This window comes from Thalassophryne amazonica, chromosome 11 (assembly GCF_902500255.1).
Source record: "Thalassophryne amazonica chromosome 11, fThaAma1.1, whole genome shotgun sequence".
NCBI classification, from domain to species: domain Eukaryota; kingdom Metazoa; phylum Chordata; class Actinopteri; order Batrachoidiformes; family Batrachoididae; genus Thalassophryne; species Thalassophryne amazonica.
In genome coordinates, this window is record NC_047113.1 from 37,353,543 (window position 1) to 37,380,956 (window position 27,414).

A 27,414-nucleotide genomic window follows, 5' to 3' on the forward strand; every position below is an offset into this window, starting at 1 on the left:
ATGTGAATTGAAGGACGATAAAGGAATCGTTAAGCAAAAAGGCTATTTATGTCAGTGGATCGAACAATTTTTTAACAATTCTTGAACCAGTTTTCGATACCCAACCCTAGTCAGAAAACATTTTATTTACCCTGAACTGGCTTAAAATTCTGTATTTATATATCTACGTGAATGGAACAGCAGTTTAATGGTTACCAGTGTTGCCGTCCAATGAGCAGGTCCCAGGTTCGCTTCCTATGTGGTCCTTTCTCTGTGGAGTTTGCATGTTCTCCCCGTGTTTGCATGAGTTTCCTCCAGGTACTCAGGTTTCTCTGCTGCAATAGACCGGCATCCTATCAAGAGAGTACCCCACCTTTTGCCCAATGACTGCTAGTAGTGGCTCCAGTCTCCCTCTCCCCACTGTGACCATCATCAGGAATAAGCAGGATCAGAAAATGATTGAGTAAATTTACATGATACCTTTTGTCATATCGGATGGGTTATTTTTCTTCAAGTAGTAAAACAGCAGAGTTAATATTTAATTTTACCTCTGCAAGAGACTGGGTGTTAGGTAGGGTTGTGGTATAGAGCAGCGTATGTATCTTTGTGGGCAAAGAAAGGCTTATGAACACTGACTTCACAGATGACGCCTTGATTTTTGCAGGATCAATGGATACCCTAAACGTAGCTCTTGAGAAGCTGAGTGAGGAATCAGAGTGTCTGAATTTGCGTTTTTTCTGGATCCAGACTAAGATCCAGGGTCAGTTTTCATAAAGGCTAAAAGTAGCTCTTAGTGACGTCATTCTCTTTATCGCTTAGAATTCCTCAAATTCTTAGACATTTCTTAGAATTTTCCCTTGGTAAGATAAAAGTTATTCACAAAGCATCTTTGGCATTAAGAGAGCTCCTAAGGTGCCAAACTGTTAAGAGTAGGGAGGAGGACTTTTAAGAAGTCTAAAAGTGTCTTAAACAGACAAGATGGTTGAAAGACAGAGAGGAAGGAGAGATGTTCTCTGTATGTTGAATGACAGTGATTCAGTAACACACTACCGACTTGATGGTGCAGGGATAATGTTTGTGGTTGACCTCAACAGGAATGAGCTTACCTTTCCCACCCAGTGTAGAAATATTATAAACCTGAGACGAAGGTCATCACAACATTGCGATACCTGGCTACAGGAAAAATGTAAATTGCACGTAAAATCTATGACATTCTTACAATTATCAATATGAAAGTAAACTATACCAGCAGCCACAGCCTAAACTCACCTGTTTGAGAAGTACTCCACTTGTGTGCTGCAATCTCCGCTCTCACTTTGGATTGCAGCACGTACCAGTGCTTGTCACAGTTGTCGCTTGTGATTTGATTTGATTTGATTTGATACGTATAAAAATGTAAAAACTAAAATACATTAACATACAGGGCAACACAAAAAAACTGATGTATGCACTTGTTTCCATTGTGGCCCAATAATTCCATTATGTGCAATTATCAGCATGGACAGTAAACATAATAAGTTAATCAGTTTAATAATCTGCATGTGAATGAGGTACTTTCAAACATTTTGAAGCTGTGTAACAGTTCATTTAATTTTGCTGAGTTTCATCATGACGTTAAATTATTTTCACCACTACACATTTCTTAATGCAGTTCAGGTTATATGATCATTTGATTTCACTGTCCATTCATAACTCGGAGCATGAGTGCATTTTTTTTCTCTTTTCCTTTTTGTGACAACCAATCACAGCCCTTAGAAGACTGTGTCATACCTAGCAACTGGGACCAACCCTGCCTCCTCACAAAGATAAAGGTTTCTGTCCACTCCTTGCTCAGAATTGCTCTCAGACACTTCCTGGATCACTCTTAGGCCAAGATTCCTTGCTAGGAATTTTTCGGCTAAGTTGGGAGCTCTCTGAGATGCTTTGTGAATACGACCCAGGCTTTTAAGGACTTGCCGGACTCAGCCACCAGAAGTCTATCTGTATGTGGTGCAAGTGTCAAACTTGTAGAGACATTCACTTGTCTACGCAGTGACATTCATGTCTCTGGGTCCTCTGCATTTGAGGCTGAGACACACCTGGGAACAGTTTATTGAGTCACAGGCTCACTGGATAGAGGTGTTTGGTGAGTCGGATACTGTTGCAAGAGAATGAAGCTCCAGGTTTTTAGGATGCTGGTGCTTCATGTCGTGTGTGCGGTTGTGAGACTTGGATGCTAACAACAAACTAAATCGACGACTCATCTTTGGTACTGGGTCTCTTTGTAGAATTCTTGGGTACCACTGGAATAAATGTGTGTGAAGTAATCTGTTATTCCTCTCTGGGAATTTTTTTTACTGGGGGTGAAGTTGATTTGTGCTTTAAACTCATGTGCCTATGTATGTAAAACTAGTAATAACTGTAGACTTAAGTTCAGATAGTTCTGATTTTGAAAATGGTTAAAGTGCTGCAAACAGAATTTTTATGATGATAATTTGATGTTTCCATTTATGTAACTTCACTGACCAAGTGTATAGAGCAGTGTTTCTCAACCTTTTTTGAGTCGCGGCACCCTTTTTATATTTACAAAATCCTGCAGCACACCACCAACTAAAATAATATTATAATGCTATTGCCTCTGGTTTTGCGCAAAACCCAATTATCGCAATAGAAAATCGATACAGAAAACATCGCATTTCGAAAATCCTCAAGCATTTTGCGCTCTGATCTCAAGTAGGGCTGTCACGATTAGAAATTTCTGGAGACGATTAATTGTCAGACATATAATTGCGATTGACGAATATATTGTCTATTTTTTTTTTCTTTTTTTCCCCTTCTTTATATTCTACTATTGTAGTATAATTACACAACTCTGGAAGAACGTTTGGCTTCTGTGAGTGGAGAAACTGGGAATGGTGCAACATTTTTATTTTTATCTTCATTTTACATACAGTCCCAACTGTTTCTGATTTGTGGTTGTTTCTGTTGCATTTCTGAAATTGTTTCTCCTCATCAGTCACGTTTTGTGCTTAAACACTACATTAAGCTCAAGACTGAACAAATAAATACCTTTGGAAAGTAACAGCTGTTAAAGTTCAGAGTTCTCACCTGCTTTTTGTGATCTGTGCGTCTGAACATTTTTTTGTGTGTGTGTGTATCTCAGTTCATTCATATATTCTCATTTTTTAAATATGTTTTTAAAGCTATTTGACCGTTTATTTCATCTCATGATCTCATAAATTCAGCATACGACGCGCACATGGTGTGAACAGGACGGTAACGGCAGAATCACACCTTTAGAGAAAGTTCAGAGAGAAGTAAAAGCTTCACGTTTTCGTTTTGTTAACATGTTCACTCCATTTAAAATCCTCTCTCTGCTCCGCGCTCGCTGCGCACTGAACGTGTCGCACCTGCATTCAGGAATCTCCCTCACCCACCCCCTCCCCTCCCCTCCCTCACCCACCCCCTCCCCTCCCTCGCAGTCTGCAGCCTCCGCGCGCGTGCACACACAGGCACAGACACACACACACCGACAGCTCCGCATTTTAGACGGCTTTTGAAGGAGACGGTACTGTTTTAATCGGCCGTCAGCCTCCTTGTTATTGTCCCGCCTTAAGACGAGAGCGAGGCTGCAGCACAATGACGTCAGATTCTGAGTCGTTTTATGCTTTGTGGATAAAATAAATAATTCACGGTAATCGCGAATATGAAAAATACCCACGGCACCCCTGACGATCGATCACGGCACCCTAGGGTGCCGCGGCACCCCGGTTGAGAATCACTGGTATAGAGTACTGTGTAAAACCTTTAAATGGCCTAAAATTATGAGGGATATTGAAGAACTGTAATACTTTTTGAAATTGGAAACCTCTTAAATTTCAAATTGAATATGTGAATAAATAAAAAACAAAAGAAAAGGCTTGGGTTTTTGTGGGTGAGCTGCTTGTTGTACAAGGGTGTTTGTGTTACGGTTCAAACGAGAGAAGAGTTTGGGACTCAATTTGCAGGGAGCCAACAACCAGAGGTAAAAGGAATAAAAATGTATTGAACAAGAAGTGAAATGTGACAAATGTAGAAATCCGTGAAGCGAGGCACCAGGAGGAGGAGACAACAACCGGACCCAAATTTGAAGCAGAGTTCCCAAACCTGCTTGGAGCCAGGACCAGGCAGCCGCGTCAGAGCTGAATGGAGCTGAGGTTACTGAAAACACAGGACAGAATATGTTAGAAACCCTGGGGGAAAACCATGAGCCAAAAATCACACAGGAGAAACAGAGGCCAGGATACCACACAGCTAGAACTAGGGTTTAAATACTGATGATGATGAATGCTGACAGGTGTTCCCAATCAGCTTGATGACACGGCACCTGGAGAGACAGGAGGGAAGCAGAGCAGAGCCAAAACAGCATAACAGTGTGTCAGTCATCATTCAGTAATTATTGTATACAATCAATATTCTTGGAAGTCATGGAAGACCACTGAAATTAATTTATGTACAGTAGATTTACCACCTAATAGTAAATGTTAAGCATGAAAAGTCATTCATTTTACTTGTATGTATTCATAAATATTAACTATTTAGCAGTTTTTAATTATTCTTAAATGATAAAATCAGGAAAAAATACTAAAGTTGTAAATCATAAATTCTTGAAAAAGCCTTTGACTCAGTTGACTGGGTTATGCTGGGTCATCCTGGAAAATGTGTGGGACTCCCATCAGGTTTCTGAACATCATATCCAAGTCACGTGTGGATCGGGAGCAGAATCTTTGACTTCTTCCTGTGAATACTCGAGTTCATCAGGGATATGTTCTAGTTCATACGTTGTTGAGTGGTTACATGGACTTGGTGTTGGGGTAGAATTATGAAAGCCAGCAGCTTCTGTAACTTTGTGACAAGGAAATATTTACTGACGTTGACTTTGCAGACAATGCTGTGATCATTGTGAAATCAATGGATGGACTGATTGCAGCACTTGAGAAGCTGAGTGATGAGTTGAAGTCTCTGGATTTATGATGGGTCTGGATAAAAAGTGAGATTCAAGATGACAATAACTTCCTGGACTCAGCCATCAGCCATGTATCTATATGCTATGAAAGTGTGGAGCTTGCACAAAGATTCAGTTATCTTGGCAGTAACATTCATGTCTCTGGGTTCTCTGCCTTTGCTCCGCCTGGGAAAAGCTGCAGGAGAAATGAAATCATTGTTGGACTGACATGTTTGGTGATGTTGATACCTTTGCAAGAGAATAAACATCCAGGTCTTAAGAGTCCTGGTGCTTAGGCTAATTTTCAATTTGAGAACTACTCATTTCATTCCAAGGGGCAGTACCATCAGACGCAGAGAAAATTGCATCTGGACACTATTGGATTGACACACAACCAATCAGAGCAATGGGACATTGTGATGTCAGCAGAACAGCCAAGAACCAGACTAGTGTCAACAAGCGTGTAGTTGGGAGTAAGACAAACAGTTTCTTACAAAGGAAGGCTTTCAGATCTGTTCACTATTTTTCTTGCAGACTTGATGTTGGCCAGGTTGTTCAAATCAGAAGCGAGAGCTGTTTTAAATAAGCACTCCATATAGTGCAGCAGATAACTGAAACAATCCTTCACATGGTGATACAAGCATCAGATTTGGCATGAATGTTCTTCATAAATCAGTGTTTGAGTAAAAAGTGCTAGGCACTTGAAAAACCAATATGGCGGCCAGGTAGGGGTCAATGAAGAATTACACAGGGGTCAAAATTTAAAAATGCTCCAGTCATATTGGAAAATATACCACATTATTTGTCTGACCACAAAAATTCCAAAAAGGTATAGTTTGGACTATCTATGACTGAATGTTATGGAGTTATGGGGTAAAACATTAAGAATGGTGACAAAGGTTTGTACAGGAGTCAAAAGTTAAAGTTGCTCCAATTTTGGTAAAAAGTGGTGAAAATTATTGGTTGAACTAATAGGATTAATAAATTGAATAATTTTGACTGTGTTGAATGCTGCCTTGCAAAGTAAAGGTCAAACAATGTCGATGTCCATTGGATTCAATGGCATGTGACATATGTCACCCTGTAACATGACAACTGAGCATGACACATGGTGCAAACTATTCCTTTTTAAAACCATATTTTAACTTTTGACCACTGTACAAAGTGAAACTGACCTTTGTCACCATTTTTGCTGTTTTTAACCTCATAACTCCATAACATTCAATCATAGATAGTCCAAACTATACCTTTTTGGAATCTTGATGATCAAGCAAATAATGTGGTGTAGTTTTCAATATGATTAGAGCATCTTTTAATTTTGACCCCTGTGTAATTCTTCATTGACCCCTAACTGGCTGACATATTGGATTTTCAAGTGGCCAGCAGCACTTTTTTTCTCAAACACTGAGTTAAGAATAACATTCATGCCAAATCTGATGCTTGTATCACCAAGTGAACAATTCTGGCCAAAACTCATACTTATCTGCTCCACTAATATGGCCACCAGCTACACAGTAGGTCTTTGGTGCTCCTCAATGAGTCATTGCATAAAGATGAACGGTTGTCATTGGCACTGCCTGTTTTTGGCCGAGATGAAACGGTCTTGTGTGGGGTGGATGGTGGACCAGACCCTTTCACTGAGAGAATTTATATGCAAAGTGAACTATGGCTCTGTTTTATAAGGCTAACTTCCTTTCTTTGCTTATGGTTGTGAGACTTGGACACTAACCAGTGACATAAGGCAGTTACAGATGATGAGTATTACTTACATTGTGAAGGAATTTCAGCTACAACATTTTAGCTACGTCATGCTTCTCTAGGTGTGATCCAACACACTGGTGCCCCTGTTGAGGACCCCATTGGCTGGAGAATGCAAACAAGATGCTCACGTTTCACCTGGCTGTGGCAGACAGATGGTTATGCTGTCAAGACGTGAGGCTGTAAATGTTGTTTCCTTGGGTTATGCAGAATTAAAAATGACTTGAATTTCAATTCAATTCTAGAATTTTATTTTAATTTTGAACTGAGGTAGCAACCAGGGTGCAGAATTACAATTGCAATTATTTTGTACACACACTCACTCACTCATCTTCAACTACTTATCCGAGATCAGGTCGAGGGGGCAACAGCTCTAGCAGGGAACCCCAGACTTCCCTCTCCCGTGCCACACCGACCACCTCTGACTGGGGGATCCCAAGGTGTTCCCAGGCCAGTGTGGAGATATTAGGGATGTGAATCGTACAACAACTCACGATTCAATTCGATTCCGATTCTTGGGGTGACGATTTGATTCAGAATCGATTTTCGATTCAAATAGCTCTGAGAAATAGTTATATTACTTAAAAAATGTTTATGTTTAAGAAAATGCAGCTTTACGAGGTTAATCAAGTGATTCTAAAGATGTAAATTTAGTTATCTGCTTTGCTCGTTCAGAGTTGGCTGGCAGTTTAGCGAAGTGATGGAGTGTGCACTGGTCAGTAGTTGGCAGAGACCACTGCTCCACTTATTTTAGCTCCAGGTGATGGCGTAGTATGAGGGCTTGCGGATTTGAAATGTTTCTGAAGTACTTGACTTTCATTTTGCAGATTTTTGCACACTGCATAAGTCATGTCAAGCTCATTCTTACGCAGCAAATAATAAAATCCAAATTGCGCCCTATTTGCCTTCAGCAAAGACGGTGCTGGCTGAATTAGCTCTTTGTCCGCCATGCTAAGCTGCAGCTCACGAATGTTTGAAGCACACTGCACCCTCCCCTCGCGGGGACACTGTAGTACGGAAGCCATTGCCTGACAAACAGTACATGCAGCAAGTAAGCAAGAAAATAATAATAAAAAAAGGCTTTTTAAAAATCGATTCTTGGACATTTTGGATTGATTCACAATCTTAATAAATAAGAATCGCGATTCGGACATTAATCCATTTTTTTTCCAGCACCTCTTGGAGATATAATCTCTCCACATAGTCCTGGGTCTTCCCCAGGGCCTCCTCCCAGGTGGAGGTGCCTGGAACACCTTCCTAGGAAGGCGCCCAGGAGGCATCCTTGCTAGATGCCCAAACCACCTCAGATGGCTCCTTTCAATGCGAAGGAGCAGTGGTTCTACTCCGAGCTCCCCACGGATGACCGAACTTCTCACCCTATCTCTAAGGGAGACACCAGCAAGCCTCCTAAGGAAGCCCATTTTGGCCGCTTGTACCTGTGACCTAGTTCTTTTGGTCATGACCCAACCCTCATGACCATAGATGAGAGCAGGAATGAAGATTGACCAGTAGATTGAGAGCTTCACCTTTTGGCTCAGCTCCCTTTTTGTCACAACAGTACGGTCGAGCGAATGCAACACCGCCCCTGCTGCGCCGATTCTCCGGCCAATCTCGCACTCCATTGTCCTCTCACTCGTGAACAAGACGAGATACTTGAACTCCTTCACTTGGGGCAAGTCCTCATTCCCTACCCGGAGTAGGCAATCCATCGGTTTCCTGCTGAGAACCATGGTCTCAGATTTAGAGGTGCTGATCCTTTGTTATGTGCCAAACTGACTATTGATCAGCACCTCAGATTTAGAGGTGCTGATCCTCATCCCAGCTGCTTCACACTTGGCTGTGAACCGATCCAGTGAGTGCTGGAGGTCACCGGCCGATGAAGCCAATAGGACCACATCATCTGCAAAAAGCAGTGATGAGACCCTGAGCCCCTTCAAACTGAATCTACAATTAAATATAGTTACTGATAACACTGTGGCCTTTTTTCCTTTGTCCTTGATTATTAAATTTTAATCAATAGATACATTTTTTAAGTCTGCCACGGAGACAGGGGGCGGTCGCGGTTAACCAGAACTTCTTCCACAGACGATTTGACCCCCACCAACAAGGTACTTCCTCTTTTGTCTAATTTCATGGTGATCAGGAGAGAGGGAACGCATCGACGCACGCACAGCACTCCGCGAAGAGTTTATTCCGGGTAAATAATCAACTGTTTTGGTAGAGTGTGGTTAGTAGGAGAGTAATAAAGTAGCCATACTTAAATTCAACATTATAGGTATTGACTGGCGCTTGAGTTAGTTAGTTTGGCACATAACAAATCGAGCTCCATCTCTTGCACGCGCAGCCACACATTAGATAACGGCGCTAGCTGGTATTAGCAATGCTGCACGCCTGCTCACATTAGTAACTTTTTTTATTTTAGCTGGCACTGTGTTCTGTGTGTTCGGGAGTTTAAAAAAAAAATGATAGTTTTAAATTAAAATAAGCCACGAAAGTCCCTCCCAGTGTTTCTGTTTGGGTTGGCTTGCTATTCGACAGGTTATGTAGTTAGCTTTAGCTACGGCCGCTGTTAAAGTTGTTGGCTAAACAACTCCTAATAATTACACACTGAGTGAGAACTATTAATCACCCGGCGAGCTAATTACACTGTTTTTGTATGAGGTTTTGTTAAATGTTCGCGAACCTGTCGTTATTGCTGACTAGCAGGCTAGGTAGCATTGTTAGTATGAAATGCGTTTTCCTCTTTACGTGCTGCTTTCAGTTTTTTTTTTTTTTTTTTTTTTTTTTTACCGTGAAACAGCATTAACGTGTCGCAAGTTTGCATTAGTTGGTAATATGCATGACGTTTGGTGGGGTATTGCCCTTAGGTACTGTATTGCTTTACCAATAAAGGCATCTAATAACAAATACAGAGATTGTACACCATCCAATAAGAAATTGCTGTGATTATCGCAAGATAAAGCGGGACATAATGGCGTCAAAGGTGTACAGGAGGCAATTGATGAATTTCAAGCTCAAAAGTTAGGACTGCCCATCAACTGTGAGCTTGGCCAGTTGAAATAATAATTAGTGCTATAGTGGTTGAAGTTGGAGGTTTCCATACACTACTTTATCAACAGCAACAGCCTACTCGTAGAACTAAGGGACTTTGTCTTTCCTGCTGGCAGAACAATAATTGTGAATCTACTTTACCAGCTGTTGTGACATGACTATATTTATATTGGTCATATAATCAATTACATTTTCACACCTGAATGAAAAATATAACCTATGTCATATAAACAAGCCCAACCCAATGAAGATTGAAAAACTGCACAATAAACACTGCCATTGCCAGCAGAATTAAATTCACAGGCGATAATGTTTTTTGTCACTGGAAAATTGATAGCCACTATATAAAGCTAAAGTACTATCTCCCCCCCCCCCCCTCCCCCCAAAAAGCCAAGTTACATTTGATTTAAAAGATGGAAAATACTCAAATTTTGCTTGCCAGTTCATTTGCATGGCAAGGCCCTGACGGTAACAGGGTTCTCACCAGGATTTTTTGAGCTCTGTAGCGGGATGGAAAAATCACTTTCAGGGGCTACGGATTGGGGGGCCGCTGAGGCAACGCCCTGACAGGAGACCAAGGTGCGCTTGCCCGCCGCCGCCCCCCCCCCCCCCCCCCCACGCACGCACGCACGCACACACACACACACACACACACACACACACACAGCCAGATTACGGGGGATGAGCTCCCTCGTTGAGTTGAGGTTCCCATAGCAGAGCACAATTGCATCACCGTTATAATCAGATGACTAATAATATAATCTCTCGCGTTTACATGCACTTCTGACATTTGATAATCAGATAAGCCCAGTTTACATAATTTCAGTTAATAAGTTGGATTTCTTTTGAAGTGGAGAAAAGAGAAATGGCAGGTCTTGAAAATAAAAGCTTACACTTTATAGAAGAAATTAGGTCTTTAGAATGCTGAAACACACAAATGTAAAAGGACAAAATCAATCTCATTAATGGTATACATGTTTATGCACATATGTACAGTGGCTGAAGTTTCATCTCTTGAACACCAAATGGCACACCCGCCTGAGTACATATACTGTTTTAAGGTAGGAGCGCATTTTCAAAATGCCAAAAGAAACCACCAAAAAATAAATAAAACCACTTAATTTACTCATATTTGGAGTCTGTCTGGGTAAATCGCAGCACACTTCCTTTTGTTTTTCTGCCCCTGGTTAAAAATCCTTGTGCTCTTTAATGTGGTGCTTTTTCAAATGTTGGATTAAGTTCACTGTGTCGTAGGTCATGACGGAGCTTCCGCCTCCAAGTACAACGGCTTTGCAAACATTGTACGTTGCTGTCTTGCTTTGCTGTGTTTTTAGTATAAAATATTTCCACACAGCGGACATGTTTTGTGATGAAAAGTTGGTCAGCGACAGTGTTGCTTGATGCTCGCCTGCTTGCTAGCTGCAAACTGTGGAAGGGAACTCCTGAACCGAAGCGTGTCTCATTACTCCGCGTCATGCCGCCATTCAGGCCTGTGTGTGGCACTAATGTCCCCAGAAAACAAACAGAAGAAGACTAGATCAAGTGGTAATTAAATTAGCACAAAAGCTACAGCTTTCCAACGCGACAGAGTGAAATAAAGCCTTTTAGGAGAAAGATGGTCCACGCTGATTATCTGAAATAGCTTACTGTGCATTTAAAGCGAAGCAGTGTTTGTTTAAAAAAACAAACAAAAAAAAAAACACTGTTTCGTCCTCTGGCCGCTCTATGCATGGGGGCCGGCTGCTGCCTATCTCTGCCTGGTGTGAGCGGCTCAGCACTGCCCTCACACAGCTCCGTCCCGGCCACACTGACAAACAGTCTGGAAGAAGTCCACTCTTTGTTCTGTGTTTTGCTTAGACTCGCAATGAGTGTTTCGCTTTTTAATTTTCGCTTTTTTTTAGGCAGCACACAATGAAATTCACTTTCAATTTTTCAATTTAATTTCATTTATATAGCGCCGGAGTTGCCTCAAGGCGCTTCACACAAGTAATGTCTAACCTTGCCAACCCCCAGAGTAACAGTGGTTACGAAGAACTCCCTCTGAGGAAGAAACCTCAAGCAAACTAGACTCAAAGGGGTGACCCTCTGCTTGGGCCATGCTACAGACATAAATTACAGAACAATTCACAAAGCGAATATACAGAAAATGCTGTTGGTGCACAGGACAGGAGGGTCTCCAGCACAAATACAACTCCCATCTCTGGATGGAGCTGCACCTTAAACAGAGAGATAAAAACAGAATCAGGCATCAGAAAGACAGGATGGGATGAATCTTAGCTACATTTTGCAGGTGGAAGAAAGCAGTCCTCATAATATTTCTAATGTGGAGGTCAAAGGACAATGTAGGATCAAAAATTACCCCAAGGTTCCTCACTTTTCAGTGTGATGTATGACACGCGAGCCTAGGCTAAGCGTTAACTGGTCAAATTGATGCCGATATCTCACTGGACCAAGAACCATCATTTCAGTCTTATCAGAGTTTAAAAGTTTCTAGACATCCAACTTCTCACTGATGCAAGGCGATCTTCTAAGGATTTTATGTGAATGAGATTACCAGCAGTTATCGGTATGTATAACTGAGTATCATCAGCATAGCAGTGAAAGGTAATCCCAGAACGCTGCAATATGTGCCCAAGGGGTGCGATATAAAGGGAGAAAAGCAGGGTGCCTAAGGCAAACGCCTGTGGAGCCCCAAATTTCATATCACTAAGGTTTGAGGTAGTGTTACTGTACAAAATACAGTGAGAATGACTGGTCAAGTATGACATCAGCCATGCAAGGGCACTCCCAGTAATCCCAAAATGATTTTCCAGTCTGTCAAGTAGAATATGATGATCCACAGTATCAAATGCAGCACTAAGATCTAACAGCACCAGAACCGTAGTGGTGTCCGAGTTCATTGTAAGCAGAAGATCATTCACCACTTTAGTGAGAGCCGTCTCTGTGGAATGATATTTTCTAAAAGCAGACTACAGTGGCTCAAAGAGATTATGCTCAGTAAGATAGTCCACAAGCTGCCGTGACACCACTTTCCAGAATTTTAGAGCAAAATGATAGATTTGATATCGGCTGATAGTATTTCATTACACTAGGGTCAAAGTTAGGTTTCTTAAGTAATGGTTTAATCACTGCAGATTTGAAACATTTAGGAACAGATTCAGAAGTTAAAGAAAGATGAATAATTTCCCGCACAGTCGGTCCAAGAGTGGGCCACAGGTCCTTAAACAGTTTTGTTGGTATAGGATCAAATAAACATGTTGTGCTTTTTGTTGACGTTATGAGTTTTGTTAGCATGCCTAGTGAGATACTATCAAATTCTGTAAATCTAGGTAATACCTCAGTGATGGCGCCCACCTCAATAGCACGGTGTCGTGGCTGGGTTAAGGCATGCTGGGATATGTTTAATCTAATGTCTTCTATTTTCTTTTCAAAGTAATCCAGGAAATCTTGTGCTGTAAAAGGAGAGCGAACTGCAGGTGGTTGTCCATGAATAAGTGTTGCCACCGTGTTGAACAAGAACTTTGAGTTATGCTTGTTTTTGTTGATCAAATCAGAGTAATAGGTCCGCTTTGTAGCCAATATTGCATGCTTATAGTCTAAGATAGTATCACGCCATGCAAGGTGGGATACTTCTAATTTTGAACGACGCCATCCTCTTGCCTTATGCTTGAGGTCACCCAGGTAATCATTGAACCAAGGTGACTGTGATTTGGGGGAGCGCGGTTTTAATACAGGTGGCGCAATCATGTCGAGTGTAGTTTTGAACACTTTGTTTAAACTATCCACAAGACTGTCTACTGATTGGGTATTTGCCAAATGTGAAGCTAAGACATTAGGCAGTCTTGCTTCGAGTTCAGTCTTAGTTAAGGAGTTGATGCATTGCCATAGTGATATATGGGTGATTCTTAGACTACGGGCACTTATTATGTCCTTTGATCATATTGTATGAAAAACAGAAAAAAGGGGAAATTTCATACTTTTATAGTTATCTTTACAATGAAAGTGTGTTAAGAAATTTGTTCTAGTAGTCTATGATGACTTTTTCACCTTTTTTCAGTATCATTATATGCAAATATTGCCGTTTTGTGCTTGTCCCACACCCTGACTTTTGATCTTCAATGATAAAAATGAATGGTAAAGAAACATTTTTTCTAATGTTTTAAAATATCTCTGAATAAAATATCAGTAAAATAATCAAAACGTAATTGGGGTATTCAATGTCATACAACTGTTGTGATTTTTTTAAACAAAATGTAGTTGTCCCACACTATTGCCGTAATTTCCACCACAACACTGTAATGTCCCTTTAAACAGTTTGTATGAAAGATTGTTTGGGTAGTTTCTATGGAGATAAACAGTGACATCAGAGCACATGTATATAGCGCCAAATCACAACACAGTTGCCCCAAGGCGCTTTATATTGTAAGACAATGGTGTGGTGGAAATTACATTTACAAGGCCAATAGTGCCCGTAGTTAAAGAATCACCCATATAAGGTTGTTGTTCCACTAAACATGGCAGCAAAACTGTAAACTTAATAAGTGAGTGATCAGATGATGTAAGAGGCATAATTTCAATATTCGTGACAGCAATACCACATGCAAGAAACAGATCCAGGGTATTTCCACTAATGTGCGTCGAGTAGGGCTGTGCAATTAACCGAATTTCGATCGTGATATCGATATTTGTATCAGACGATCTCCAAATTCGTATAATCGAGTGAAACGTTTTAAGGGCCTTTCATCAGGCCAATCCGTCAATGTGTCCCAAGACGCATGACGTCAGACGCGTCGCTTCGGAAGCGGCAAGGGGGCGGGATTGCTACGTCACACTCTGGCTGTTTCCACAACCTGAAAAAAGTTCAGCGATCGCCTTCTTGAATTTGCATCGCCTGAACCACAAAAATGCTTTAAAAAAACAGCAGTAGAACGATTCTCCCATCACCCTGCTGGGAGAAGCTTTTTTCAGCTACTTTTCGGAGTGACGCCGACCGAGGGAGGACTGACGACTTGGTGGGATATCGATCGAACCGTGACAGCGAGCCAATCCGCACGGAGAAGCCTCCTTCAGACATCATTCCTGGGCAGAGCGAGGCAGGCAGCCGGGGTGATGGAGCAAACCCACTCAGTCCGAAATCTCCCACTTTTTGGATATATGCGAAGTCCCAGTTTGCCCAACGGAGTTTAGTTCTGCATCTTTATTGAGGTGAGAATAATGTAAAAATAAAACGTGACGTTTACTGAACTGCTGTGAAGGCTTAATGATCGGCTAACATTAGCTTAGCCTTTTAGCACAGTTGATCTGAGTGAACGCTTGAATTTGTAAATGGTTGTCTTTTTTATTTTTACCAAATAAAGCTACAGCTTTTTTCAGATACCACAAAAGCTTAACTTTAAATAACTTATTTTTTCGGGTGTTTTTTTTCCATCGTTTTTCCCTGTTTTTTTTTCTTTTTTATATATAAACTGTTTAGTGTTTCTTTATATTTATTATTTTTGTTTGGTTATGTATGGTTATGTTTATTTACTTTGTCTCTTGTAAATTTCTCCACTGTGCACTCTGACTTCTCTTCTACTTTATATGTGTTCTTGTGCTGAGCTGCAGGGCTGCTCTCTGAGTTCTGTTATAGTTTATCTTTCCTACTTTGACCGCGAGATGCACGCGTGCGCAGGAACCGTCCGTGAGCAAATGTGGAGGTGTCTGGAGTTCTACTTGATGTTGACATGTCCTGTCTCTGGCAATCAGTCTGTGAGCAGGACTTATTTTTTTTTTGTCCTTTTTTAACTGTGATGAGAGAGTTTGAGGAGAGAAAGGAACTAATTGCCTGCAGACAGTTTTTTTTTCTTTTAATTGTTTGCATGTGCGCGCGTGAACGAACCATCCGTGAGTGGACTGGAGATGTCTAGACTTCTTACTGGATGTCTCTGGCAATCAGTCTGTGAGCAGGACTTTTATGTATTTTATTTAAACACATTTGTGAGAGAAGCTGCTGCTTCATAGTGCCAATCAGCATTTTTTTTCCGCTGTGTTTTTTTTTTTTTTTAAGCTTGTAGTTTTTACTGCATTGAGTACACGGTATAAAAATAATCCTGAGTGATTTATACTTCAGGAACAATGAAACACAGCAGGAATCATAAATTGGCGTTGACCGGGTAACGTCGCCTTGTGATTGTGTAGCTTCCAGTCACGCTGAGTACCGTCTTGTTGCTCTGACTTGCACTGAAACCACTTAAATCTGCATCGAACAGGGGATGCAAAAAAAAATTAAACATGTTTAATTTTTGTTTGCACCCCTCACGCTGTTGTGGTGCTGAGCTGCATCGTCTTGGCACTTGGTTGCTTCCACGTGGCGTCATAATGACGCACGACGCAACTGGGAGCAGCCCCGGTGTGAAAAGGACTTAAGAATTCAGAATATGGGACGGCTGATTTTTATACTTCTGACCTTGGCAATGCGTAATATCCTGAGCAGAGCGGAGAATCAGATGCTCACACGAGTTATATTTGTGTCCCCCAACAGCTAATAAGCTAAACCTAGATTTATTAATAAGACCAACACCCCCGCCTTGCTTTGCATCATGAGGGACGTGACTAAATGTATATGCTGGTGGGCAGGCCTTATTTAAGGGGAGGACAGCTGTAGGTTTCAGCCAGGTTTCACATAACCCAATCATATGTAAGTGCTGATCAATAATGAGATCATTAATCAACAATGATTTTTAGGACAGTGATCTTATGTTAATGAGACCCAGACTAAGGACGTCAGTGCGGTTGACATTTGAACTATTTGGTTTTAGGGGTGGTTCCAGAGTAGCATATATACAGTGAGGAAAATAAGTATTTGAACACCCTTGCGATTTTGCAAGTTCTCCCACTTAGAAATCATGGAGGGGTCTGAAATTTTCATCTTAGCTGCATGTCCACTGTGAGAGGCATAATCTTAAAAAAAAAAATTCCGGAAATCACAATATTTTTTTTTTATATTTATTTATTTATTTATTTTTATTTGTATGTTACTGCGGCAAATAAGTATTTGAACACCTGTGAAAATCAATGTTAATGTTTGGTACTGTAGCCTTTGTTTGGAATTAGAGGTCAAACGTTTTCTGTGGTTCTTGACCAAGTTTTCACGCACTGCAGCAGGGATTTTGGTCCACTCCTCCATACAGATCTTCTCCAAATCTTTCAGGTTTGGACTTTCCGCTCTCTCCAAAGATTTTCTATTGAGTTCAGGTCTGGAGACTGGCCAGGCCACTCCAGGACCTTGAAAAGCTTCTTGTGGAGCCCCTCCTTAGTTGCCCTGGCTGTGTGTTTGGGATCATTGTCATGCTGGAAGACCCAGCCATGACCCATCTTCAATGCTCTTACTGAGGGGAGGAGGTTGTTTGCCAAAATCTCGCAATACATGATCCCATCCATCCTCCCTTCAATATGGTGCAGTCGTCCTGTCCCCTTTGCAGAAGAGCACCCCCAGAGTCTGATGTTTCCACCCCCATGCTTCATGGTTGGAATGGTTTTCTTGGGGTTGTTATCATCCTCTAAACATGCCAAGTGGAGTTGATTCCAAAAAGCTCTATTTTGGTCTCATCTGACCCCACAACCTTCTCCCATGCCTCCTCTGGATCATCCAGATGGTCACTGGTGAACTTCAAACGGGCCTAGACATGTGCTGGCTTGAGCAGGGGGACCTTGCTGCCCTGCAGGATATTAAACCATGACAGCATCATGTTACTAATGTAATCTTTGTGACTGTGGTCCCAGCTTTCTTCAGGTCATTGACCAGGTCCTCCTGTGTAGTTCTGAGCTTTCTCAGAATCATCCTTACCCCACAAAGTGAGATCTTGCATGGAATCCCAGACCGAGGGAGACTGAGAGTCATCTTGTTTCTTCCCCTTTCTAATAAATAATCATAACAGTTGTTGTCTTCTACCAAGCTGCTTGCCTGTTGTCCTGTAGTCCATCCCAGCCTTGTGCAGGTCTACAGTTTTGTCCCTGGTGTGTCCTTAGACAGCTCTTTGGTCTTGGCTACGGTGGACAGGTTGGAGTGTGATCGAGTGTGAACAGGTGTCTTTTATACTGGTAACAAGTTCAAACAGGTGCAATTAATACAGGTAAAAAGTGCAGAATAAGAGGGCTTCTTAAAGAAAAATTAACAGCTCTGTGAGAGCCAGAATTCTTGCTGGTTGGTAGGTGTTCAAATACTTATTTGCAGCAGTAACATACAAATAAATTATTTAAAAAAATCATACATTGTGATTTCTGGATTTTTTTCAGATTATGTCTCTCACAGTAGACATGCACCTAAGATGAAAATTTCAGACCCCTCCATGATTTCTAAGTTGGAGAACTTGCAAAATCACAGGGTGTTGAAATACTTATTTTCCTCACTGTATGTGCTTAATATGTTTCATAGAAATTTTATTTAAATGCACAGTCTATGGTTTTAGTGTGTAACCTTGTGCAGGTCTACAGTTTTGTCCGTTGTGTCCTGGAGTGTGATTGAGTGTGTGAACAGGTGTCTTTTATACAGGTAACAAGTTCATACAGGTGCAATTAATACAGGTAAAGAGTGCAGAATAAGAGGGCTTCTTAAAGAAAAATTATGGTGGTCAGTGTTCAAATACTTATTTGCAGCAGTAACATACAAATAAATTATTAAAAAATCATACGTTGTGATTTCCAGATTTTTTTTTTTTAGATTATGTCTCTCACAGTGGACATGCACCTAAGATGAAAATTTCAGACCCCTCCATGATTTCTAAGTGGGAGAACTTGCAAAACCGCAGGTTGTTCAAATACTTATTTTCCTCACTGTAAGATGCCTAGAAGTAGGTTTGGGTTTGAGAAATTCCAAGCACATTGTAGGTCGCAGACACGAAATCTTTGTTATTGCTGGAGCAACCACTGCGCCATCTTCAATTTCATCATACAATGTAGTAATGGGTATTACGTTTGCAAAGCATATCCCTCTGATTTTTATGGACATGTCTACAGAAGCAGGCCACAGTCTCAACTTATTGAATTTCCCTCCCTGGCAGATAAACTGCACTATCACCATCGTGGATTTTCTGCACTAATTTCCCCGCTAAGATGATGGATTCCACCCCCACATTTGTCATAAACCTTGCAGGGTCTCTAATCACCTGCTCTGTGGCCTGCTGTAAATTCCTAATGTTACCCTCCCAGTAGAGCTCTATCTATGTTCGCAGACAAGATGGCGATGCCTTCCCCAGTAGGGTGGAGGCCGTCCAGCATCAGCAAGCCACAGCGGCCCCAGAAAGGCCAGTTATCAATAAAGCTAAAGCCTTGCTGTCTACAGCCAGCTATTTAAAGATGTCAGCCTGCTAAACGCCTCATCATTACCAGGGGAGGGGAGGGGACCAGAGACTATTAATCAATGCTGACACATCTTTCTGGCAAGGTCACATGTCCTCTCTATGTCCATTTTTGTGACCTGTGAGTGCTTCATCCTGACGTTGGTGCCGACGTGAATAACTATGTGACTACATCTCATGTCATGTTCCTTAGTCTGTCTTCCCTTCTGTAGCGTCAGCACCCTAAGATGGGATGCAGTGTTGGGAGCTCTGGTCCCAGGAATACATTTAACGTCTGCCGGCGTCTGAAACCTGACTTTGCGGGTGATAGAATCCCCTATCACTAAAGTCCGGTGTTTCGGCCTGGAGACAGGAGTGGAAGTCACTTGTGGGCTCAGAGAATTCACATTAGGCAATTCCAAGGGGGAGAACCGATTCACAGTTCGCAGTGGCGAGTGTGATCGGGGTACCACAACCGGGGGGCTTCCTCCGCCTAGCCACAGTCCGAAAGCTGTCCTCCTGGTGTTGCCGTCCTCCTCGTCGCCACAATTCCTTAATAATATAGCATATGTCAGACAACATTAATTTCACCACCCAGTCACCCAGGGTGAGCAAGAATCCATTAATGCTCCACACCCAACAGTTGGTGGCAGTAATGCACCGTGTTGGTTTGCAAACTGCTAGTAAACTCAAAAGAAGAAGCGGAGTGTGCAGTCAGCCTTTTTTGTTACCAGTCTTTGGCAATCTTTGTGAGCATCTTTAAATTCTTGGCGTGGGAAGCAAGCGAAGAAGATGCAAACTCCACAATTTATTATTCAACCTCCATCAGCCATTTAAAGATGCCAATTGTGACTTACCTTTTTGCTGATTAAAGTCGCTAAATGGGACTTTTTAATAATATGCTCCACTGTGTGTGTGTGTGTGTTGTGGGATTCGCTGCGGCTCTTTGCCGAGTAAAGTTGGAAAGATGGATCATTCCAGAATCAATAACTTTACAGTGAATCACCATTTTAAATCAAATGACACCTCTTTCCAAATGTTGTATTACAGACAACAAACTGTAGCTGACCAAAACTTTATTTTCCCACAAAATGAGAGGTTCTCCATTCTTTATGAATTACATTGATCTTGATGTGCAGCCTGCTGCGAGACCGCAGCTCAGGGACCGTCAACAAATTACCACGGTGAAAGGAAATGCTTTGATTAAAAAAAAAAAAAAAAAAAAAACTCAGTTGGGTCACATTTATGGTTTGTAGTGCCTCCAAACTCACATCACACATCAGTGAAGTCCCTCTGGTTGTACTACAGTATTTCGATTGGAAAAAGATATAAATTCACAGATTTTGTAATAAATATGAATAAGACCTCAATAACTTTTTATTTCTTGTAGAGCAACTAAAGTCACATCACACATTAGTGAGCTCCCCCTGGTTGTATTTGGGGTTTTGGCAGAGTTTTGGTCAGTTGTAGTTTGTCTGTATTTTAATGTTTGGAAAGAGGTGTGATTTGATTTAAAACTGATTTGCTTTACTAATTCTGTAAAGCAAAGCAAGTTACTAATTCTGGAAGGTTGAATCTTTGAATACCTTTCCAACTTTACATGTTAAAGGTAAAAATATCATGGTCTAAGTTAATTCCAGAACTATTTGATATATTTAGAGTGTAGATTATTATGTCTTGTGCAATAAATAACATTCTTTCATTAGAAGAACTTGGTGTTGGAGATTTTCTTTGTTCTCTTAAGTTGTGCATTTAGAGAAGGCTGAAGTTGCAGGAAAGGGCCTCTATTTGTACTGTCTGACTCGCTACACCCATAGCGATCAAAGGGAATAATGTGATTATTAACCATCAGATGACAAAGTAAAATCTCTTAAATCATTCTAAAGTCAGTTTTAAGCAGAAACGAGGCAGGTTTAAGCAGAAACAAGGTGGTAATTGGTGGATTGCTACCAACACTCCGAAATGAAGCATGCATAGTTGAAGGCAGTGGGGAGAATTCGGTTGGTGACACCGGACAACAGCCACAAAAAACAGATGCTAAAGGAATTGGTCATAAGAGGAAGTGAGCTGAAGAAGAATTAAGGGAGACAGATTCTACGAGAAAAAAATCAAAGAAAAATGCTTTGTTCCGACATGGCCATAGATGCAAGCTCAGTTCCAACTTAAAAAAAAAATTCATGAAAATTTGAAACAGAAATAACAGGTTTAGCAATTTAACACTTTTAATGTTATTCTGCACAAGTGTTATTAATATGCTCAACAATGAATAACATAAGTAACACAAAAAGACGTGCAAACTAAGTTCAAACATAAACATGATCAAACAAAAGCAAAAAAGTTGTAAACTAATGGCAATTTTGTGCAGTATTAGTGTTTATTAATTTAAACCTTAGAACGCATGGAATTACATCAAAATTAACACATTTCTGTAGCTTTAAGCCTGGTTCACACGGCTGTCAGTAAAAGCCTAATTCACAATGAGCTGTCAGTAAAAACATGGGAGTGCCTGAGGTTCAGTTCTGTGCACCCTGCAGGAGAAATTGAGGCAGCCAATCGGACAGAATCATCACATCACATACTGGGCCAAACGAGGCTCGGCATTGATTCCTGTTAGACCGACGCCCCTCCGTTAATAAATTAACTATTCAAAACATCAGTTATTAATCTATACATTGTGAAACACCCTTTATTAAATGACGACAGGTGCTGGCAGGCTATCATTTTATGATAAAACTAAATGCATATTTCCACTTTTTAATATGTCAAATTTTGCTATGTTTATGTAGATTTTACTATGTCAGATTTCAGAGGGGGCAGTGCCCCATATTGACAAACCACCACAGGACATGACTGTTTATATAATTTTCGCTGTAATTTATTTCGTTAACATTGTCAGGGGTTTATTTTTATTTGTTTGTTTGACCATTTATATGACCATTTAGAGGTGGTCAGTGGATATTATTCTGCTGGATGCTTCAATTTCTGACATCTAACTAGGAAAAATAAAACAAAATGTCACCGCAGGTCAGAATTTTTACTCTGGAAAGTTTTCTCAACTCTGATAGGTGCATCTGACATCATTCCCCAAAATGACAGCTTGCAAAGTAAACTTTAAGCATATCATGGCCAAACAGTCAAATCTTTGAACTGCCTGAAATATTAATATTCCTTTTGTGCCCCCCCCCCCTTGTTCTTCAGTTCATTGAATATCTGTTGGTGAGCATTTGTTGTTCATACTAAAACAATGCAGCCATGTACCCCCTCTGTGCAAGAAACTCATTGAAGTTGATAGTGAAATTTTGAGTTCCACTTTCCCACTTAATAATCTTCAGATAGATCTTGCAGTTGTGGAATGCAGCATTAACTGTTGTTGCAAGGTACTCAATACTGGAAAAATGGGAACTTTCTTGCAAAGAAAGAACTGAAATCATATTGCAAAGTAACTGATAAATTGAAGAATGTGAATGTGAACTTGAGTAGTTAATATGAAACCAAGTAGCATGGATGAACACAGCTTACTTCATGCAACTGTCAGCGCAGAGTGCTGTTAAGCACAACAATAACCATGTTTATGGGTGTTAGAACAGTGGGTGGAGTTAGCGTGCCTTTTCGACATATTGAACATAAAGAATGTTCAGCATCTGAAGAGAATGACTGAAGCACAGCTGTCTTGGGGGGCGTTGGGGTAGTCAAAGACTGGGTTGTGGTGCTGCAAAAGGAGCAGTGATTTTACAGCAGTCATCATGGCGACATAAAACAGATGGCCAAGTTCAGTGACCGAGAACTGTCTGGCAGCTGAATAAAATTGCTCAACCAACTACACCAGACTGCTAATTTTTTAATGTTTTCTTTTCTCAGAGAACTTGCCTCATGACATAATATGTGTATGCCTTTCTCGGTTTGTTGTAATAACGGCGTGAAGCCTTAACAGTTTTTAACCTGTTGGTGAAAGGTGCGCACTGTTTGAGACAACCTGTTTTACCCAGAAGTGATTCCAGCTATGCACACTAGTCCATTATATCTTATTCTTTTGTTTTCAGGGTAAACTAGGTTTCAGCCTGACTGGAACAAAGGTCATTGTTGTTCTGGTAAGTATCATAATCTATGTCTGGTTAAATGCTAGATGTGTATTTACTTTTCTTGACTTTCATATACTTCCAGTGACATTTTTTTAATGAATGCCTTTGAATATTAATTCATCATTGAGCATTATCATCTAAGATTGTAGTTGGATGTGTGTGGCATGTTCATGCACATTTATCTTGCTCTCTGTAGCAGAAATAAATAAAATATGTAGTTCTTAACATTATCATACTCACAAATTGCAAATACGAGGTCTATTAGAAAAGTATCCGACCTTATTATTTTTTTCAAAAACCATATGGATTTGAATCACGTGTGATTACATCAGACATGCTTGAACCCTCGTGGGCATGCGAGAGTTTTTTCACGCCTGTCGGTTACGTCATTCGCCTGTGGGCAGTCTTTGAGTGATGAGTCGTCCACCCGCTCGTCGATTTTTTTCATTGTTTAGGAATGGCTCAGAGACTGTTGCTTTGTTTGATAAAAAATTTTTCAAAACTGTAAGGCACAACTGAGTGGACACCATTCAATAAATTCAGCTGGTTTTCGGTAAAAATTTTAACGGCTGATGAGAGATTTTGCTCTGGTAGTGTCGCTTTAAGGACGGTCCACGGCGCCTGACTGCGATCTGCGCTTCGAGGCGGCAGCGTCTCGCCGTTTCAAGTTGAAAACTTCCACATTTCAGGCTCTGTTGACGCAGTAAGTCGTCAGAGAACAGAGAACTTTCAGAAGAAGTCGGCATGAGGAGTTTATTCGGACATTCCATTGTTAACGGTCATTTTGTAATGAAAGAACGTGCGGGCAGAGTCGCATGTCGGGCTGGACCCGACCGCGGGGGGTCGCGGCAGGAAAAACACCTCCGTTGGAAATCTTAACGGGCAAGTTGGAACATGCCCAAGCTGTTAAACAATTTCTCAGTTACTCACTTGTTGAAAGCCATTAAAAGCCGCCTGAATTCTATAAATGGTTTTCAACACGGAGGTGTTTTTCCTGTCGCGGCGCACACAGATTTGCCGAGTCGTCACGGAAACAACTCGGCGAATTTGCGCGTACGTCTTTCATTAAAAAAATGTCCTTAAACAGTGGAATGTCCGCATAAATTCCTCATGCCGGCCTCTTCTGAATCTTCTCTGTTCTCTCACGATGTCCTGGGTGAATTAAGCCTTAAATTAGGATGTTTTAAGCTCGAAACAGGCCGACGACAGCGCCTGGAAGCGCTGCAGGACGTCCCGCTCTGTGGGAAGTCCTTACACCGACAGAAACACCCCATAATCTCTCATCAGCCGTTAAACTTTTCACAGAAAACCAGCTTAATTTCTCCAATAGTGTCCACTCGGATATTCCTCACAGGTCCAGAAAAAATTTTGATAAAGCAACGCGCGCCGTCTCGAGCAGTGTGTGAAACAAAGGAATTCAGCCGAGAGGGCGGGACCACATCTCACTCAAGGCCTGCCCACAGGGAAATGACGTCACCGACACGCGTGAAAAAACTCACGCATGCGCACGAGGGTTCAAGCATGATTGGTGTAATCGCATGTCATTCAAATCCATATAGTTAAAAAAAAAAAATAAAAGGGTCGGTTTATTATCTAAGAGACCTCGTATATGTAATGAGATACTTTCTTTATGGGCCCGTTTGGAATCTAATAATAATAAAAAGGATTGTTTATGTAGTTAAAGCATTGAGCAATTTTGTTTGGTTAGGACCCACCCCCATGGGAAAAAAAAAACAGAACACTGACAACGGGACTTTACTGTTATGCATGTGTTTTTAGGTGTAGCAAAGAAGAAAATATTCAAGGGGCTCCCTTGCGCTGGAACTGTTCTTTGCTGTCCCAGGTTCAGACTGCTTGGTCTATGGCTCTGATGGACAGACACAAACAAGTCAAGCGGCAGAGACTTGACCGCATATGTGAAGGTGAGCGGGGTTCACTCTGGGGTTCAAAAAATGTCAGTGTGTTAATTGGTGGCCAACTCAGTTATCCATATGGCAAGTTGACTGCAAATACTCAAGTCCAAATTCAAAACATTCAAGAAAGTTAATAAACTTTAATATAAACAGCTATTTTAAGAACAAATAAAATTAAAACTCAGCAGCATTACAATTTACATGTGTGTATTCTGAAAAAGTTCACACGATACTGCACTGTAGTCTGTGAGCTCCTCTGCCTCACTCAGACTGTCTGAACGCTGAATTTAATCTGTGTGAACGAGTTTCAGCCCTAGTTTTGGGTTAAAAATCAATATTAGTAATGTAGCCACCAGCAAATGAGCAATAGATCCATGCCAGCTGTTGATTGCAACATGCCTGGGGGTAGGAGACTCTCCCACCTTCTCATCATCCTCTTGTGCAGGGCTCCTCCGTGTAGTAATGTGGCCTGTAATTTTAAAGTACTTTGACTACAACATTATGTCGTATTTTAACTTTAATACTGTCCTCAGGTGGAATTTATGTTTCACTGAGATATCGTAGCAATATTTATTGATAACATAAGAACTCTTAATTAGGGCCCGAGTAGGCAACGTCCTACGAGGACCCTATTGTAATTGCGCTGTTTATTATTATTATTATTATTTATTATTCTCACTCTTGAAATCGAAATTTCGGCCTCTTCCCATGCTCAAAAACTCACCAAACTTTCCAAAGTCGTCTGGCCGGATCCGAAATTTGCTATTTTGGGGGCGTTGCACATGGTTGCAGAAAAATCGCAAAATAGCGCCCCCTAGAAATTTTCAAAAACCCCTCCGCATTGAGCTTTTTTCGTCGTAGCCTCACGAAATTCGGTACACATATTTACCATGCCAGGATGCACGAAAAAGTCTCTTACTGTCATGGTGAAATATCGACAGGAAGTCGGCCATTTTGATTTTAAGTTTCGATTTTGAGCAAATTTTTGCCATTTTTGGCCATTTCCACTACTTACATTTGAACGAACTCGTCCTAGGGATTTTATCCGATCGTCTTCAAATTTGGTAAAAATCATCACAACACAATGGTGATCAAAACTTATCAAAAGATTCTAATTAAGTCAAAAGGCGTGGCTGCTAGGGGTCGTCAAACTTTGGCGAGCTTTTCGGAGCACACCATTTCACTTCGAACGGCTGTCACGCCCACATACATCATCGTAGATCCTTCTAACTTGCTGGACATGATGAGGGCTCTGCCCTGAACGTCTACATATCTTAAGTTCCCACCTGTGCCATTGTGCCCCCCGGTGGTGGCGGGAAATGTCCTATTTTTACTTTAAGAGGTCCTGATGTCACATACTTAACCCAATCAACTTCATTCCACTTCTAAAACATGCAGAACAAATTGGTGAACGTAGGCGATGAACGCCGTGAAGTTACGAGTAACGGCGTCCGTGTAGCGGCGTGCCGAATATTGCCCATTCGCCATGAAAATACGTTCTTCATTTTGACGGCTTTAATTTTGTCACATCATCATGAAAATTGATACACAGGTCGAGCATGACAACCTCTTACAATTCATAGGGGCGTCGCCCATGGGCGGGGCAAAATGCCTCAATAGCGCCCCCTTGAAACTTTCAAAAACCCCTACACATAGGGGTTTTTTTGGAGTAGGGAGATGAAAATTGGTACACGTGTGACTTTCATAGACGTACAAAAAAGTCTCTTGCACCATGAGTCTACTCCAAACAGGAAGTCAGCCTTTTTGAATTTTCTTCTCATTTTGGCGTGATTTCCACATGTTGTATTTGAACGAACTCCTCCCAGGGATTTTGTCCAATGCACTTCAAATTTCTTTGACAGCGTCCAAAGATGATACTGAACAAAAGTTATCGAAAGCTTTTCTCTATGTTGAAGGGTGTGGCCGCTATGGTGCCGCCATTTTGACCCTTTGCCATAGAACATCAAGTCATGATAACTCCTTCATGCTTTGTCTGATTGACTTGAAACTTCACATGTATGATGACGGTTGGCCCCTGAACACACCCAGCCCCTCTGTTTGTACACTGAGCGCCCCCTAGTGGATGAACAATCAACATGTCATAACTCCTTGATGCATCGTGTGATTTGTTTAAAATTTTAACTGTGTGATGAGTGGTTACCCCTGCATGCACATGCCCACATGTGGTCACAAGGGCACCCACTGGCCTGGGTAGGCGGTCGCGTGGTACGAGGGCCCGTATATGACTGCTTGCAGTCCTAGTTTACCTTTATTATCACATTTTAGTTGTGGAAGAGCTAAGACGAGCTACAAACCTGCACAGGCTGTGATTTATCACTTTTCTGGTTTCACTCCGT

General features: G+C 41.3%; 1 protein-coding gene across 2 annotated transcripts in view; it reads left to right on the forward strand.

Moving 5' to 3' along the window:
- ctbp1 (C-terminal binding protein 1) overlaps positions 1-27,414 on the forward strand; it is a 107,398-nt gene that overhangs the window by 22,356 nt on the left and 57,628 nt on the right. The window contains exons 1-3 of one of the 2 annotated variants that reach the window (XM_034181207.1): positions 8,822-8,897; positions 23,106-23,153; positions 24,924-25,066. In XM_034181207.1, the coding sequence (XP_034037098.1) occupies positions 25,006-25,066 (61 nt within the window). In that variant the 5' untranslated portion in view covers positions 8,822-8,897; positions 23,106-23,153; positions 24,924-25,005. Of the gene's footprint in view, positions 1-8,821; positions 8,898-23,105; positions 23,154-24,923; positions 25,067-27,414 lie in introns of those variants that run through there. The other variant, XM_034181208.1, reaches the window with a different exon arrangement.